Here is a 16,291-nt window from a genome sequence, read left to right on the forward strand (position 1 = left end):
TTCTTGTCTTTAATAATTTAAAGTCTTTACATCTTTTTTTTTATGTGCAGTATTCGTTTGTTAGTCGAAAAGCTCGTTTGTAGAAAAATGCTATTTTAAGACCGCCATGGCCTTCAAGAACAAAAAATATCTCAACAGAACCATCACTTGAGCCTTAAAAGCCTACATTAAAAAAATCAGCATAATCCATGCATTAGTTTCACCATGATTCACATGCACATACAAAAACACACACAGACATTTGCATTTTATATAGTGATATTGCCCCTGCACTAATGCTATTTTGAATGTAGAAGTAGGATTTATTATTTAATAAAATGTGATTTTGAAAGCTATAGTCCCACTTAAAATATGTACTGAGGTCTTGTAGTTACAAAAAAATATATTTTTTGATCGATCAACAATACACCCCCCTCTCCCTGGACATGCCCTTTTAAGTTTGCCTATCCTCAATCCTCTTTCAATTATAGTTAATTTCTTGGTTTATACTTTCCTATTGATATATTTCCCTCTCTTGAAACCAGAGGCTCCACAGGCTTATATTTGCTTGTGGGGTGCTCTTGTGTACATTTAGCTATTATACGAGAAATGTCAAAGTATTGTTTTAGAAAATTTAATTTGTTTTAACAGATCAGACACCTCACAACTTCAATGTGGAGGAATTAGTTGACAATTGCTTAAACTCTGAACACAACCCTGTCCACCCGACTTTTATGCTCAATCGTGTTATCACAAGACAATGGTCTGAAGTAGAAAGAACGCTTAGTAAACATTAAATATATTACTATCTATTTTTAAGTGTAACAGTATCAAGCCTCAGTTAACAAGCCTTAGATTGTTTTACTTGCTTAATGAACCCTGACTTTGATCACAATTTTAGTAAATTTGATATCCACATTTCACCAAAATTAAGTAGTTAAGTCAGTCTCAAGAATGAAACATTCAATCATTTGACCCTTACATGTACTATTGCTCTGTACCTTATAGAAGATGTTGTATCTTTTCTTCTTAAGTATACAGATGTATCGAATCATTTAGCTTGTATAGTAAGTTGCTTTATCAACTTATAATTTCCTAAAGTTATGTTTTGTGCAGGTGCCTTCATTTGACTACATATGGTTGAGCCTTTCCTTTCTTTGAGTACATCGGCTTATGCAACTTACTACAAATATATTTCAGTGTTCCAAAACTTACACAAGGAACTATTAGATAAAGATCCTTTACTTTTGCTACAAGCAGCTGCACCAGAATTCAAGTTTGTTTACAAGGAGAAGTTTTATAATTGAAGGTACTAAGAAGAAGGTTGCAATAATATACTTGATATAGCAAGTACATGTAAACCTGAATTACTTTGAATGATGCTTCTTGAATTGGCCAAAGGATTTTCAAACTAGAAAGGTGACATTTTTGGCATTGGCGAAGATGATGATTGATGAGTCTACTTAGCACTCAGTCATTCATATGAACCCCCAAAAGTTAGAAAAGTACCCATAGACTAGTTAAGGGCAGAATACAGAGTGGCCTTAATCAACTATGAACTTTACAGAGAGAAGCTAACCAAACTGAGTTGTGGTTTATAGTCTCAAGTCAAAGCCAGATATTTTGAGTAGCATTACTTCAAATGCTGATATCCTTTTAGAAGACTTTAGTCAATCATTATATGTTACTTAAGATCAATACTTGCATTGTCTATCGGAAATAAATTATAATTTTTTAACGTATTCATCTAAATATTAGTCAAGTTAAATTTTTTAAGCATGCATATATGTAACTTGTTTTTTTACAACATATTTCATGGATATCTCTCACACTTTTTACAAATTTGATATAAGGTGTGATCATCAAGGCTGTAATATAATCTATATATATATACATATAAATATATATAAGAGCATGTATGTGTATGTCCTTTATGGGTGCCCACACCGTTGGGCCTATTTAGGCTATGCCGGGGTGCCAATTTTCGTGGTGGGTTATATAAAGGGGAGGGGGTTACGCAAAAAATGTTTTCTGCAGCTCAAAGAGACTAGATAGGGTTTGTTGAATTATAATTCAAAATGTGATTGCCGTTTAAAAAAAACAAACTTTCCGAATAATTAAGTTTTCTAAATTTATTAAAAATCAAAAAAGTTATGGACAAAAAAAGAAATAATTGAAAATTGCAATTTCATTTTTTTACGATGAAAAATGAACTTCAAATGAAATATTGGATTAGTAAATAAAATAAAGTTAGTACAAATTTGTTTGAAGATTCGTTTACTTATAAATTTGACTCATAATAATTTATGGTTTAAACGAAATATCAGTCTTTTTCTGAATTTAAAAAAAAAAATTAGTTTCTCCTTTTTTTTTCTCATTTATTCATCTAACATCAATTTGGAATTTTTTTAGAAGACTATAAAACTATACATTTTGGAAATAAAATTTTAAAATTTAAATACACAGTTGATTATTTTCAAATTCCAAAACATTTAAAAAAATAATTTTCGCAATATTTCCAAAAATGAAATAGTTAGGGAAGATCATTTCTTCATAACTTTTTTGTATTTGCAAGTATAGGAAAAAAATATTTTCCAGGTTTGTGTTCCTCTTTATAATTCTAATAAATACTATTTACAACTTTTTTTTCCAAAATTTGAACACAACAGTTTTTGTAATTTTATTCACCATTTTGATTAGGGAACTTTTTTAAGTAAATAAAAAGTGGACTTCTTATCAAGATACATTTTTTGATGCATGCATGTTGGTATGTTATTTGAAGTTTATGACAAAATATATATATTTTTTAATTTTATAAAATACCAAGGTTAATAGAAATACAGGGTTAGACCATGATGTAATCGGGCTTGATAGAATTTTCAATTTGTGGTGTCGTACCGACTGTTGGGTAAGAAAGACATATTTTGACTTAACATGTAACCACTCATACACTATAACGTCAATATTGCTAGAATTTTCAATTTGTTATACAGTACCGACTGCTATGGAAGATACACAGATTCTGACAAAATGCAACCACCCATCAACTGTAACGTTATTATTAAAACCGTGGTGGAAGTAAAACATAAGTCGTACAAGAGTTATGGTATAGCCTTGTATTTCTATTAACCTTGGTAAACACCTAAAGTTTGATGAGACATAGTGGATTACTTTCTTAACAATATTGATATTGTATGAAGAATCCAAGAGAATTAGAATCATCAGGATCTTTTACGACAACAACGAAATATTCATATAACAATTATTAGTATATAGAAGTATTTTCTGAATAATTTTTTAATTTTCTCAAATAATTTAAATCTTCCAAGGTTAATAGAAATACAAGGTTAGACCATCATATAATCGGGCTTGCTAGAATTTTCAATGTATCTTACCAACTGCTGCGAAAGACAGACCTATTTTGAAACGAAAGAGAAATTAATGCCCCCCCCCCCCTTTTGGTAGAAAGGTTCTCCTCTTTATAACAGTAATTCATTTCTCCTCCCCCCTCCTAAATCATATAACAGACAGCTCATATTAACAATGGTCTTAATTCAGAAACACCATATGTCTTGCTCCCGCCTTCTCCCCACGCTCTTACACAAATCCAATCTCTAGTTATCATCTAAAGCAGTTGAAAAATAATATTAGCTTCTAAATATGATCCTTCATTTTAATTGATTTTTGTATGATTACACTCATTTTGTAGAGACTGAATCCGAGAAAACTGAATAATTATTATTTTTTCAAATGATGAAATGTTTATTATCAATTTTCATTATCTTCAATTTTCATTTATATAGATATTTTACTTCAAAATATGACTTTTAATCCAAATTATACTCTAAAACGTGATTTTTTATTAAAAAAGATTAAAAGCTAAACATATTGCGGTTTTAAATATTTATAAAGACTGTTATACATACCATAATGGGAAGGGAAATCGGCACAATGAACGATCCTTCCATTAAAGAATAAGAAATCTACCGAGGGAGGACAAAAAGACGAGATCCCTTGAACAGACAGGAAGAGAGGATCAAAAAGGTGTGTGTCTAGGATATCAAAATAATAGAAAAGTATGAACTCCTATGAAAAATGGATAGATACAGATCCCATTCATTACAATCAAGGTAGTGGGAGAATTTTTTTAAGGCATTTGACTAATAACATTAATTATATTCAATATTGCAAGATGGTAAGCGGCAAACTTTAGTATCGGATATCTAACAAAATTAATTTTTTCAATGTCTACGTCCAATACATTATTCAAAAATCTTCCAGTAGTTGTCTTTCTTAGATAGGGTATGATCGTTGGAGTAAAATGGACTGTTACATATTTATGTATTTCATACTTGTACATATATATTGTTATTATGTCTACTTATATAACATGTATAAGATTCAAGACAATCGTATGAAGTAATGATAAAGTGTACAGGTTTAAAATAGATCACCATGGATCAAGGTGCTTTAGTCACTATTTGAGATCATTATATGTAAAAGTCGGAAGATAAGAAGAACCTTAAAGAGGATAAGTAGATCCCTGAATTGATAAAAATACAACAAGATGTCGAATGAAGAGAAGGCTGCTTACGAGTTTACAAAGATTTAGATTTGCCATCAAAGAGACCATTGCATCCATCTCCTAGCTCCAAGATAATCGGAGTAAACAGATCAAGATTGGATGTTAGTAATAGTGTTGAACTAATATTTAGACTCGGTAATCGTCAATATAAAGAGGTCGTCTATTTTGTGAAGAATATTGGCGAAAAGGATATATTCTTATCACAGCATGCATATGACCAAATCTGAAATAGTAAGATAAAGTCATACATATTGATGTGGATCAAGCAGCATTTGAAGATATGCAAGCTATGGAATTCCCTTAAAAGTGGCTTCCACGGAAAAGGTGTGCTTTCTGGACCCTCAGAACGTGCCCATAACTCAAGAAAGTGAGAAAACTGCGGAAAAGGTGATAGACAATGGTCAAATGGTGAACCCTTTGTTTATAATTCTAATCAACACAAAACAACTACCATTGTTTATGATAATGCAAGTAGTTAGACGGAGGAAATTATAAATTTCTGTGTTCATGCTGCCAATAATAAAAATAATTGTAAAGATACTCCAAAGACGAAAGAAATTGTTAGTATTAGAGAAACTGGTACGGAGATCCACAGAATGCTATATGAGCCAGGGAAGACTTAATAAATCAAGCAGCAGGAATGAAAGACTCTGAAAAATATTCAATTATTTATTCAAAAAGTCGTGATGGCAAAAAACAATAAAAAAGAGATATGTTCTTTGATTTGGCTCCCGTAACGCTATTATTGGATAAACATAAACAAAAGGAACCAAAATAATTAGCTGCTCTTATATTAACACTAAAACCTAAGAAAATCTCAAATTGCCATACTAACAGAGCCATACCTCAGGAACTGCTCAACAAAAAGCCTCGCTCTAAGTTTTTATATTATTCATTGCAAACATGGCTCACGACAAACTGCTAATCATTTCCAGGCATAAATTTTCTGAAAAGGATGCTTGCATGGTATGCTTAAAAATAGACTAGTCTATAATGTATATTTGTGCAGTCTGTCTGGATCAATTTTTATTAGCTTAGAATGAAACAATATTAAGTAACATTGAACATCGTGAACACATAAGAAACCTTCTTTTTATGACCATGGATTCTAAACCTCATAATCATCTTTGGGGCAGTAAATACATTGACACTAGAGGAAAAGTTCTTGGATACCTAATAGATGAAGACAATCTGATATTATGAAATGAAGGAAATTAACCTACTTTTGTAACTCAACGAGCCATTTCAACCATTAACATTACAATTATGAATCAACATAATTTTAAAAAGTTTGAAATTTAAGGATGCTACGTCGATCTATGACCATCAGTGTCAGATCATCGATACATAGTTTTTAGCTTTAGAAAGCACAATCCCATTGCTGAAAAGTCAAGAAACTTGAAATAGTTAACTCGCATTTATTCAGACGTCCATGCAAAATGTATTACGGTCTGACAAACTTCCCAATGCAAGTGTGGTAGATCAATGTGTGGAATCAATATATGATTTTATAATCTAGGGACTTGACATCGCTTGCCCATTAAGAAAAACAATATAAGACAAATCAATACCATGGGGGACAAAAAATCTTGCCAGCTTGAGATACAAACTCTACTTATGTAATTATAGCTAACACATGGAGGAGTACCTAAAAACAAAAAAAGAATATCGCACAGAATTTAGAAAAGAGGAGAAAGATTCATGGAGCCATTTCTGAAGTAAAGGTGAAAATGCTAAAGATAGCACAATCCCCTACTCAATCCTTGCAAATAGTAATGGAAACTCATTTCTCTTACTGCAGAATCAATACAACCTGTAATATACAATAGCAAGAAACCTTTTTTGACATTGACTTTGTGGAAGCTAATAGAATCAAGGAATCATTGAACTCCTTCGGACTATTTAAAATTTGAAGATCAGATGGACTGAAATTAGTTGTACTACACCAGTTGGTGACAACTTAGTTATTAAATCTCTGAGCTTTACGGAGTAATTCTTGGCACTATCTATACTCCAAGGACATGGCTAGAAAAGAAAGTTGTATTTTTAACAAAGTCGGGTAAATACCCCCACAGCTCAGTAAATTAATTTGGACTAATCAAAGTAGAAGAAGTTATCCCTAGACTTCGCTAGCAACATGCTTACACAAAGGGTCTATCAAGTAAAACGACCTTGTCACAAGACACAAATTTAATCAAAAAATCCATATATCACAAACAGTGCACACTTGCAGTTAGTTTTAACTTTACAGGTGGATTTGATTACATTCAATTTCACTCAGCAAACACAGCAATGACAAAACAGAAAATGCCAGAAGGCATCGAATAATGGTATAGGGACCTTCTTAACACACGGATAGTCACGGTTGAATGAAAAGGTGATAAAGTCAACGTCAATCCAAGACATGGTACTCCTCAGGGGGGAGTTTGATATCTAATGGTGTGGAATACAATTATGGATACCCTCTTGACCGTGTTGAAAGAAAATACAGTCCAAGTTGTATGTTATGCAGATATCCTTCTATTAATAAGTGGTAAATATCCTAGTACCCTTGTCAATGGGATACAGGATGCTATAAATTTGGTTCTGGAATGGGAAAAAACAAATTGTCTCACCTTTACTACATCACAATATAATAGTATTCTCAAAAGCATAAAAATGAAGAACTAAATAATTTCCACCATTATATACTGATGAAAAATTATAAAATGTAGAGCATAAAGGAAGTACCTAGGTGTTTTATTTGATCAAGGACTCACTTGGATCGACAACCTTAAAGAAAAAGCTTCGAAGTCTTCCTGTATATGGAACATGGCAAAATTTGGCATTGGGCAAAAGTGGGAGTTAACCTCATATAAAGTTCGCTGGCTCTACGAAGCCATGATCAGATCCATTATCCCCTATAATTGTCTTATATAGGAGCACACCGTTATTGCAAAGAAAGTTGGAATAAGGAAATTAAGCAAATTCAGAGAAAATCACTCTTGGGCATAATTCATATCATCTCATCAACACCAATAACAGGAATATAGGAAGTAAAGGGCGTCACTCCCCTCAAACTCTACATACAAGTGCAAACAACGAAGTCTAGATGGAAAACAGGGCACTTTCTCCGGGCACCTTGGATGGCGTCGGTGATCTTCAAATGTGTCCTGGGTAGTGGCAATCGTATTTGGGTCGACCGCCGTCAAGTTGAACACCCGGATACAGTTATATATATAGACGGATCCAAAGATGAGAAAATTAACACAGTTTTAGGATGGGCCATCACTCGAGATGCCATGTCAATTCATCAATCATCGGCATAATTAAATAACGAAGCGTTGGTCTTCCAAGTATAAATAATCGCCATCACTCAATCAGTGGTAGCTCATCTTAACCAAGACAAGCCGTCACAAAATATAATAATTCGATCTTATTCTCAATTGGCAATTGCTGCTATTCTAAATCTGTATACAAAAAACGATACAGTTAATAAGTGAAAATAAATATTAAACTTTGGAAAATATGAAATAAACATATATCTCGATTGGTGCCATTCAGATATTTCAGCAAACGAATTTGCAGACTACATTGCAAAGATGGTACTGCAAGTTAAAATCGTTTGTGGATTGGAGCGCGTCCTAGATACTTAAAGAAGGTGGTAAATTACTTGTTGTAGCCTACACAGGTCATGGGCCATTTTTGGTGTAATATGCAATATTTGCATGGAAGAACCATAAAGTGCAGACCACCTTATTAACAGATGTTAATTGTTCTCATATGAGATAAAAAAAACACCATGCAAGAAGAAGATTTTGATTTTTGTATTGAAAATTCAAATAAATTCTTATTTACTATAGTAACTTGATAAAATATTTTCAAAATCCAAAAACGTATACTCCCTTCTTTTTCATTTTACTTTATTAGTATATGATTATGATATAAACCCTAAAGCACTATATATAGTTCACCTTGTGACTGTTTTTTATACATTCATAAAGATAAACTTTGGTTTATTTATATAAGTAAAGAAGCATATTATTAATAAGAACATTCGTAGAAAGAGGCACATACACTGGATTAACAGTGTACCCTACTCTACCCTCAGGGTTTTTTTAAATCCTAGGACGTCTGCAGAAATTTGCAATTCTTTCTTTACATTTAGAAGGAATTTATTATATTTTTTTATACATACGGATTATATGTTTATTAGGAGTGGTAAATTTTATAAGAACAATCTCAAATATCCTCATTTCAGTATATTAGTAGAACAAATACCAATGTTTTCTTGATCCATACTGATTATAATCAATATTAGTCAAGGTTATACCATAACGCGTTTACGACTGATGTTTCACTTCCACCACGCGTTTAATAGTGACGTCATAAGGTATGAGTGGTTGCGTGTTTTGTTTACATTTTCCATATTATAAAAAAGTAACAATCTACCTTCTTGATTCTACAATTTGACAAGGTCTTTCATTTTATTAAAAGACATTCAAACGCATAGATGATCTTCCACGTCGTAGTGAAACATATAAAGCTAAGTCTCAGTTTCTCAAGAGGGTCACTTTGGCATTTTGGACTACAGTAGGGAACGAAGAAGATTGTCAGATTTCACTCAAACCCATTAGGAAAATTAAATTGAAGGCTTATTAGTTATTCTGTGTTAACTCTTCAGCCTTGTCGTAATCAATTCTATCATTCAACCCAAGTACAATATATTTAATCCATTATTATAATATAATGTAATTACTTATAAGTTATTTAGTTTATAAATTCTTCATCAAACAGAAGATACGAGGTGAAGACTCCTTGGAAAATGTGTGGAATTCAATCTAACAAAAGATGGTGTTACTTTGTCACTCCCAGCATTAAAAAATAGGTTATTGTGATAAAGTGCAACATAATTACATTATAGGGATCATTAATTTAAAAAAAAAAAAGATAATATACATTGTTATGTAATTATTTAATTATACTTAAGTATCTGAAAACGAATACCTTATTTAAATACAACTGATTCATCCACACTCAAACATTTTTCATATTGACTCTTTGTGGATTTGACACAAGAATAAAACTTCGCTCCCAATAGCATTACAGTTGTGTTAAATGCCGAAGAAGAACTCTTTTACTTGGAAAAAGTTTTGCCCATCCAATTTCTAAAAATTGCTTCACAAGGTTTTTAGAATTAGCTAGAACACAGGCACTCACCTTTCGAAAGTTTATTCTTTAAAATTAAATAATGAGCCACAAAAAAAATTATATAATTTCCATCTCTATTTTTTAACTAATCAAATGAGCAGTTTTTTTTATCACAATATTAATATACTTTGGTTTAAATAATGTACGAGTGAATTTTTTTTTATAACTTCATATTCTTCCTTAGGATACTTTTCCACAATTATGCTGATGAGTCGATCCATCATATATGGTTAGGTATCAAAAAAAAATCTAATGAAAGTAAATGAAATGCTTCTCTTTTTTTTGCATAATTCCAAAAAGATTCCGATGGTTGAGGCAGTCCTCCTCTGGACAATGTTTTAAGCTATGGACTTGGAAGAACTTGGATGCTGGAAGTATTACACTCCAGAGTGGAAAATTTTAGATATAACGATTTGGCCACATATTCAGTAACAAAAATAAATCCTTGTCTTGACAGATTTTAGGAAGATTTAGTAAATCCTTACATTGTTGTTCTATTGTATTTCCATCATTATTTATATCTTCCTCAATCTCACCTTCAAAGATTTGAGAATAAATTATATCATCGAAGTCTTGAGAAAATTTTATGTTATCTTCTGAATCGGTTTCGCTCAAAATAGGACCTAAAAGGAGATGTAGAATTAGTATATAAACATTATTACATTGGTGATACTGCAACCTGTAATCTGTTGAAACAAAGAAACAAAACATTGGTCTCCTTCAGATCTGACCGCAGCATTCTCAACAACCATTGTTTCTGAGCCATTTATTAGGACTATCCGAAATCGATCCGTGGTCTCTACCACATTAGGATGAGAGTGGGTTCGTCCAATATATCTTATTCTTGAAAAAAATGTTTTCATGACAATCTTGATTTAAACGAGATGTAAATATATATAGAAGTCCAATTTCATTATTTATGTATAAATAAAATGATACCAAATTTTTTGAAGAAATAACTATACCCTTTTTGTAGGGCTTCAATGCAGATGACTTAGGTAACACCATATCACCATTTTTATTTCTCTTAATTAGCTTTATTTTTCCAATCAAATTTATCATGCTTCGTCGAATATCCTTTTGTATATCAAAATTTACTCCATAGGTACATCCAAAGTCATTTTTTGATATCGGTCGGGAGCTTCATTTCATCAAAACACAAGACAGCTAAGTTTCCATTTAGAGTTTCGTTGGATTTGATTTGTTGAGCAATAATTTAATAATATTTGATTGTATTCGAGGAGCTGATTTAAAATTAGACCACTGGATTGAATGTAACGGTAGGCTTTTGAGGAAAGAGACATCAGTATCAGTCCTTTAAAAATATCCTACTCATTCGATTTTCCAAACCTCTTCCCACTGATAATAAGTTTACATTGAGATTTAGTAAATCTCTTTTCCAGTTCTCCTTTAATCGCTTCCTTAAATTTAAATTTGAATAATCTATTTTCCGATTGAAGGATTTTCACTTTTTCGTGTAAATCTGCATTCTGTTTCCTTATTGACTCGAGTTCTAGAATGAATTGATTTTTTCTGATATTAGATGACCAACTAATTTCTATAATTCGGGATACACATGCTTGATTACATGCGTTAACCTTTTCTAAAACTAGTGTTTGAGTTGATTTTACATTGGTTGGGGATGAGTTGCCAAATATCTCAAAATATATTTAGGGATCCTTTGGAAAATGAAGATAAATTTTGTTGTTAGGAGAATCACAAATAGGAATTGCTCAACTGACAGTTTCATTGCGCGAATATATTATATTTTTTCGGAATGGGGAATAGGTATTATTATTGTACTAATAATAATCAATTAGTAGTAATATATATATTGTGAAATGTAAATAAGGTAAAATATCATACTCCAAGGATACCAAAGTTCTCTCTCTTGGCCCACAACGTAGTCCCAATTTTTAATTTTGGCCTTGTGTAAATTTGCATTTTCTATGACGTCAAAATCTCCCTCTCTTGCCCAGCAGTTAGAACGATACATAAAATTGAAAATTATAACAAGCTCGATTATATGATGGTCTAAGTTTGTATTTCTATTAACCTTGATACTAATGTCATTTTTAACATTATTTTCTACAATTTTTAGAACGCTACTAAGAAAATAATCGAGGGCTGTATGCCACTGCAACCGTAGTTTGCCCACTTCTGTGATGTCCATATATGTATAGGGATAATATAAAAGCAAGCTAGAATACTTTTTTATTTCAATCTTGTGACTGTATGATAAACGTAACTGTTGATATAAGTACTATAATTATATTAATTCAAAAAAGTGGCTCCTCAGGAGCCATGGTTTTTAAGGTTAACTGAACCTGATAAAAATCGGTTATTTGGTAACACTGATCATAAAAGATATTAAGACGTCTTGACGTGAAAATTATTGTTTTAATATAGTTTAAAATAATCAACGATCAAATTGACTGATCTTGTACATAATATGTTCATGTAAAATGTGAATAAATATTAATAACTTGTTGGACTCTTTTTCAGTGGTTTCATATTGTATTTGACTCTTAAAAAAATCCTCTTTGGTTTTTCCTTGAATTTAAAAATTCATAATGCGTTTTTCTCTTCTTTATCAATAAAATCTGAGCTTGCTTTTATGTTATCGTCACACATATATTATTTGTTATTATATGTCAAATACCCCATTATTGGGAAAGGCAAATGAAATTTCAGTTCTGGAACTTAATTTAGCTCTGAGCGATCATCTCATTTTAATAATCAATTTGATATTTACTAAAAGTATTAATTAAAAATGTAAGTTATACACAGAAAATCAAACAATTTAATATTGACAAATGCCACGGTTATTGATATAAAATAAAACAAATGAATTCAACGTATTCTTAAAACAATTGTATATTATATGTATTCAAAATTAAATGAGACATTTTTATACAAAAATAGATATACTGAATATGAGTAGAAATATAATATGTCTTCTTCTTATCTTCTATGTCAAATTACTTGTATTTAAACAGGACTCCTTTCTTCGTCTTATATGTTAGAATTAAGACTAAACAAGAAAAGTAAATTAATATGTTTAATATTTAAAACGACTAATACTTATTAAAATAAATGGAACATCAAGATGTTAGAAACCATGGAGCATACCCAAGCCTTCACGAAGAAACTGATGTTAGACAAATTCCATGCACAACATTTGAATCTAAGCCACCCTTGAGACCATTCAAGGTGTTGTTCTTGCTCCTTTCTATTTGGTTTTCGAATATTCTATTTCGGAGACAATGGAAATTTAGTGAAAAGCTAATCCATAATTTGGAAAGTAGTTGTTTAATTATTTTTTATGAATATTTGAATACACCAATAACTTACTAAGTTTCAGTTGCCAATATCATCAATAATCAGATATTGTTTACATATATTTATGTTATTGATGTGGGACGAGGTCATTGAGAGTCGTTTGACTCGGGATTTAGGATTATAATAGCACATGTTGTATAAAATATTTTTTGTCAATCGGAAGGTAACTCTAAATTTCATGGCCTCCTTTAATTACAATCCTAGCATTAGTATAATTTTGTGTATCAATCTCACTAGTAATATTAATATTATATTGCACAAATATAGGCGGAAATGTATACATCCTATATTGAAGGGAGATGTTATTGCAACAATGATTCGGCAAAAAATGAACAAACAAATAAAATGAGCGCACGCAACAACCGTGTGTTATTTCATAAAAAGTTATTTTTGCCTACTTTTTGCCATAATCTAATCATGAATAAGATGAGTAAATTGTCTTAATCTTCTTGATTGTAAATCATAAAGAAAAGTATACGCCGATCTTTTTGAAACACGATATCTCTGCTATCAAAGATCACTAAAAACTATAGTGCTACTTGATCGTTAATACTATGTACTATGTTAATATTATGTTTAATATTGTTTGATATTTAGGTTGCTTTGATCCTGATGATTGATAATAATGTGACTGCTTCTTCTTCCACTATAGCTGTTAAACTATTGGAAAAGTTAATCAGCTGCAATATTCATTTTTACTTCTTTCACAAAGAATGGGGCATAAATCTAACAATTTAATATGAGAAATTTTACATTTCAACAAGTTCATAAAAATAGGAAACTTCAAAATGAAAAGGAAATAATTTCTGTTTTGTCTTCAGTGGGTTATTTTTTCTTCCTTTTTATATTTTCTCCTTATTAAGTACATCTTTAAGCGAAAAAATAGATTTTATGTTACTGATTAACTAGGATTTAATTGTTTTTATAATTCACTTTCCAAAAAAATGTTAAAAACTCAAGAAATATTTTCTTCTACCTAGCTGCCTTTACCATGCAAAACCTATTTCCAGTGGATCTAAATTGATTCGAAGTAAAATAAATTTGACCTTTCTGTGATCCAAAAATAAAGCTAATAACTTGGCTCGTCACCTATATGTCTGTAAGGAAGCCAAAAACGTTTAAGAACTTAATCATCTATTACTACTACAAATAATTTTCTATGACTTTAACAACATGTAAAGGGAAACTAGAAAATTAATTTGCTTCTGTTTCTTAGAAGTGATTGCCATCATTTTTTTATGACTTAATTTGGTATTGGAGGTAAAATAATTTACATTTATACAGTTCCTAAAATGTTGGAAAATTTAAAAAAGTATTGAATTCTCCGAATTCTAATGCTTTTATCTATACAAAATTAATAAATCGGATGCTACAATCGATTTCGAATGCAGAGATCATTGTTCCAGAATACATTTTAGATGACTATTTCTGTCAATGATTGTATCCAACAATTCTCTAATATACTCCAAAACAAACGAAATTATTTTATTGTATAAAATTTGTCAAGTTGGATAAAATATTGTCCAAATTCAAACAATAAAGAGATTCTATGACTAATTTTTTTTTTGTTTGGGTAAGAGAAAATTGAACGTCAGTCATTTTCATTCTTCTAAAATATAAATTATCATCGCACTTCCTCTCCCACAAATAAGAAACATTTTAAATCACAAAACCTCTTAACTTTGATAGGGAGAGTTGTTGCGGGTTGAAGATCATAATATGAAAAGTTTATTTTAAAAAATTGTCTAAACACGTAGGGGATTATATCGAATTAATATTCATTTATTTAAATCAATATAAAATTGTACATAAATTGATAGAAAAAAATCATCAATAACTATCTTCTTTTTTAAATAGTGTGATACAATGGGCATCAAAAAGAACAACAGAAGATGGATTTGAATTACATTGGGGAATAAATCATATGTCTAACTTTGTAATGACACAATTGCTTTTACCTTTACTCCATCGAGCAGCTCCAGATGCAAGAATTATAAATATGACAAGTTCATGGTACTCCCGTTCAAAAGGTATCAATTGGAATGATCCAAATTTTCGAAATGAAAGTTATTCTGCATGCGAAGCATTTAATCAATCAAAATTGGCAAATATATTGTTCACTCGTGAATTATCAAAACGACTCGAAGGTACAGGAGTTAATGTGTAAGTAATTGAATAAAATGCTTCACAATATTTAATGAACATAATTGTTAATATTCATGTATCATTCAATAATGATATGACTAGAATTTGGTTATGGGGACATAAAATACTATCCATTTTGAAACAAACAAAAATACAATGTATTATCTCTTCAGCTGTTTTTGTCAGTTGACTCTTTCTTATTGAAGCAGGTGACTTTATGTATTTATGAATTTATTTTTTCATATTCGCATGATTGTAGCAAGCTAAACCTTCACATAGCTACCATACGTTTTTAAAAACTATTCCTTTTATTTTTGAAAGTCGAGATTACAATCGGACACGATCGTAAACCCTGAAACAATGAGTTAATGTGATACACTAACAATTTGTACAGTTATCATTATCTTGTCAATTTATATGTATCAGAGAATCTAGGTGAAGTCAAAATAACTTGAAATACAAGATATTTCAATTACACATATTTGGACAGATGTGTCTCTTTCCCCCACGTGTTACCCTTTTTTGTTTGTCAATAGAGCATGACGTTACAGCTGATATACTATGAAATTCATCGATTGAGTTAAACGTATAATTATAAAGTGATTGATCTAAATACTTAAGACTAAAATGATTTTTAGTTTTTAAACAAATATAACAAATTTTTAGATACGATCCCTAAATTTTTTGAATTTGTTAGTTAAAGATTTATGTTCCGATAAGAAGATCCAAATTTATTCTCCGAAGATATTGAATGATTTTTTAATTAAAAATATTAAAATAATGCTAAGACAAATGGTGTTATTAAACAAAAGGCCTCCAATATTACACATTGTACAAACTGATTGGAATGTCAAATGAACAAAAACCTACACACAAAATAAGTTAATATAACTGTAAAAGATAGGTAATGTTGCTTAAACTTTTTCAATACATTTCATAAAATGATAACTGTATTGTTGGTTATGTAAAAGCTTAAGAGTTGAAAATTTTAGCACACTGATGCACTATCAATCCCTATAATTCTAAAATGGAACTTCCTATCAGTTGAAA

At 30.7% G+C, this 16,291-nt stretch overlaps 1 protein-coding gene and 1 long non-coding RNA gene across 21 annotated transcripts in view; one reads left to right on the forward strand and one right to left on the reverse strand.

Moving 5' to 3' along the window:
* LOC121127247 (retinol dehydrogenase 13) overlaps positions 1-16,291 on the forward strand; it is a 61,586-nt gene that overhangs the window by 20,170 nt on the left and 25,125 nt on the right. For all 20 annotated transcript variants that reach the window (XR_011782561.1, XR_011782565.1, XR_011782566.1 and 17 more), the window contains one exon: positions 14,954-15,259. Coding sequence is in view for 6 of the 20 variants with exons in the window: in XM_071892062.1 (XP_071748163.1) it covers positions 14,954-15,259 (306 nt within the window). In the remaining 14 variants the exon portion in view is untranslated. The remainder of the gene's footprint in view (positions 1-14,953; positions 15,260-16,291) is intronic.
* LOC121127252 (uncharacterized) lies at positions 12,624-13,585 on the reverse strand. Its single transcript, XR_005867706.2, has 3 exons — positions 13,109-13,585; positions 12,839-13,039; positions 12,624-12,788 (listed from the first exon to the last, which is right to left on the reverse strand). It is a non-coding gene; the product is annotated as an uncharacterized lncRNA (long non-coding RNA).

Source organism: Lepeophtheirus salmonis, chromosome 12 (assembly GCF_016086655.4).
Source record: "Lepeophtheirus salmonis chromosome 12, UVic_Lsal_1.4, whole genome shotgun sequence".
NCBI classification, from domain to species: Eukaryota; Metazoa; Arthropoda; class Copepoda; order Siphonostomatoida; family Caligidae; genus Lepeophtheirus; species Lepeophtheirus salmonis.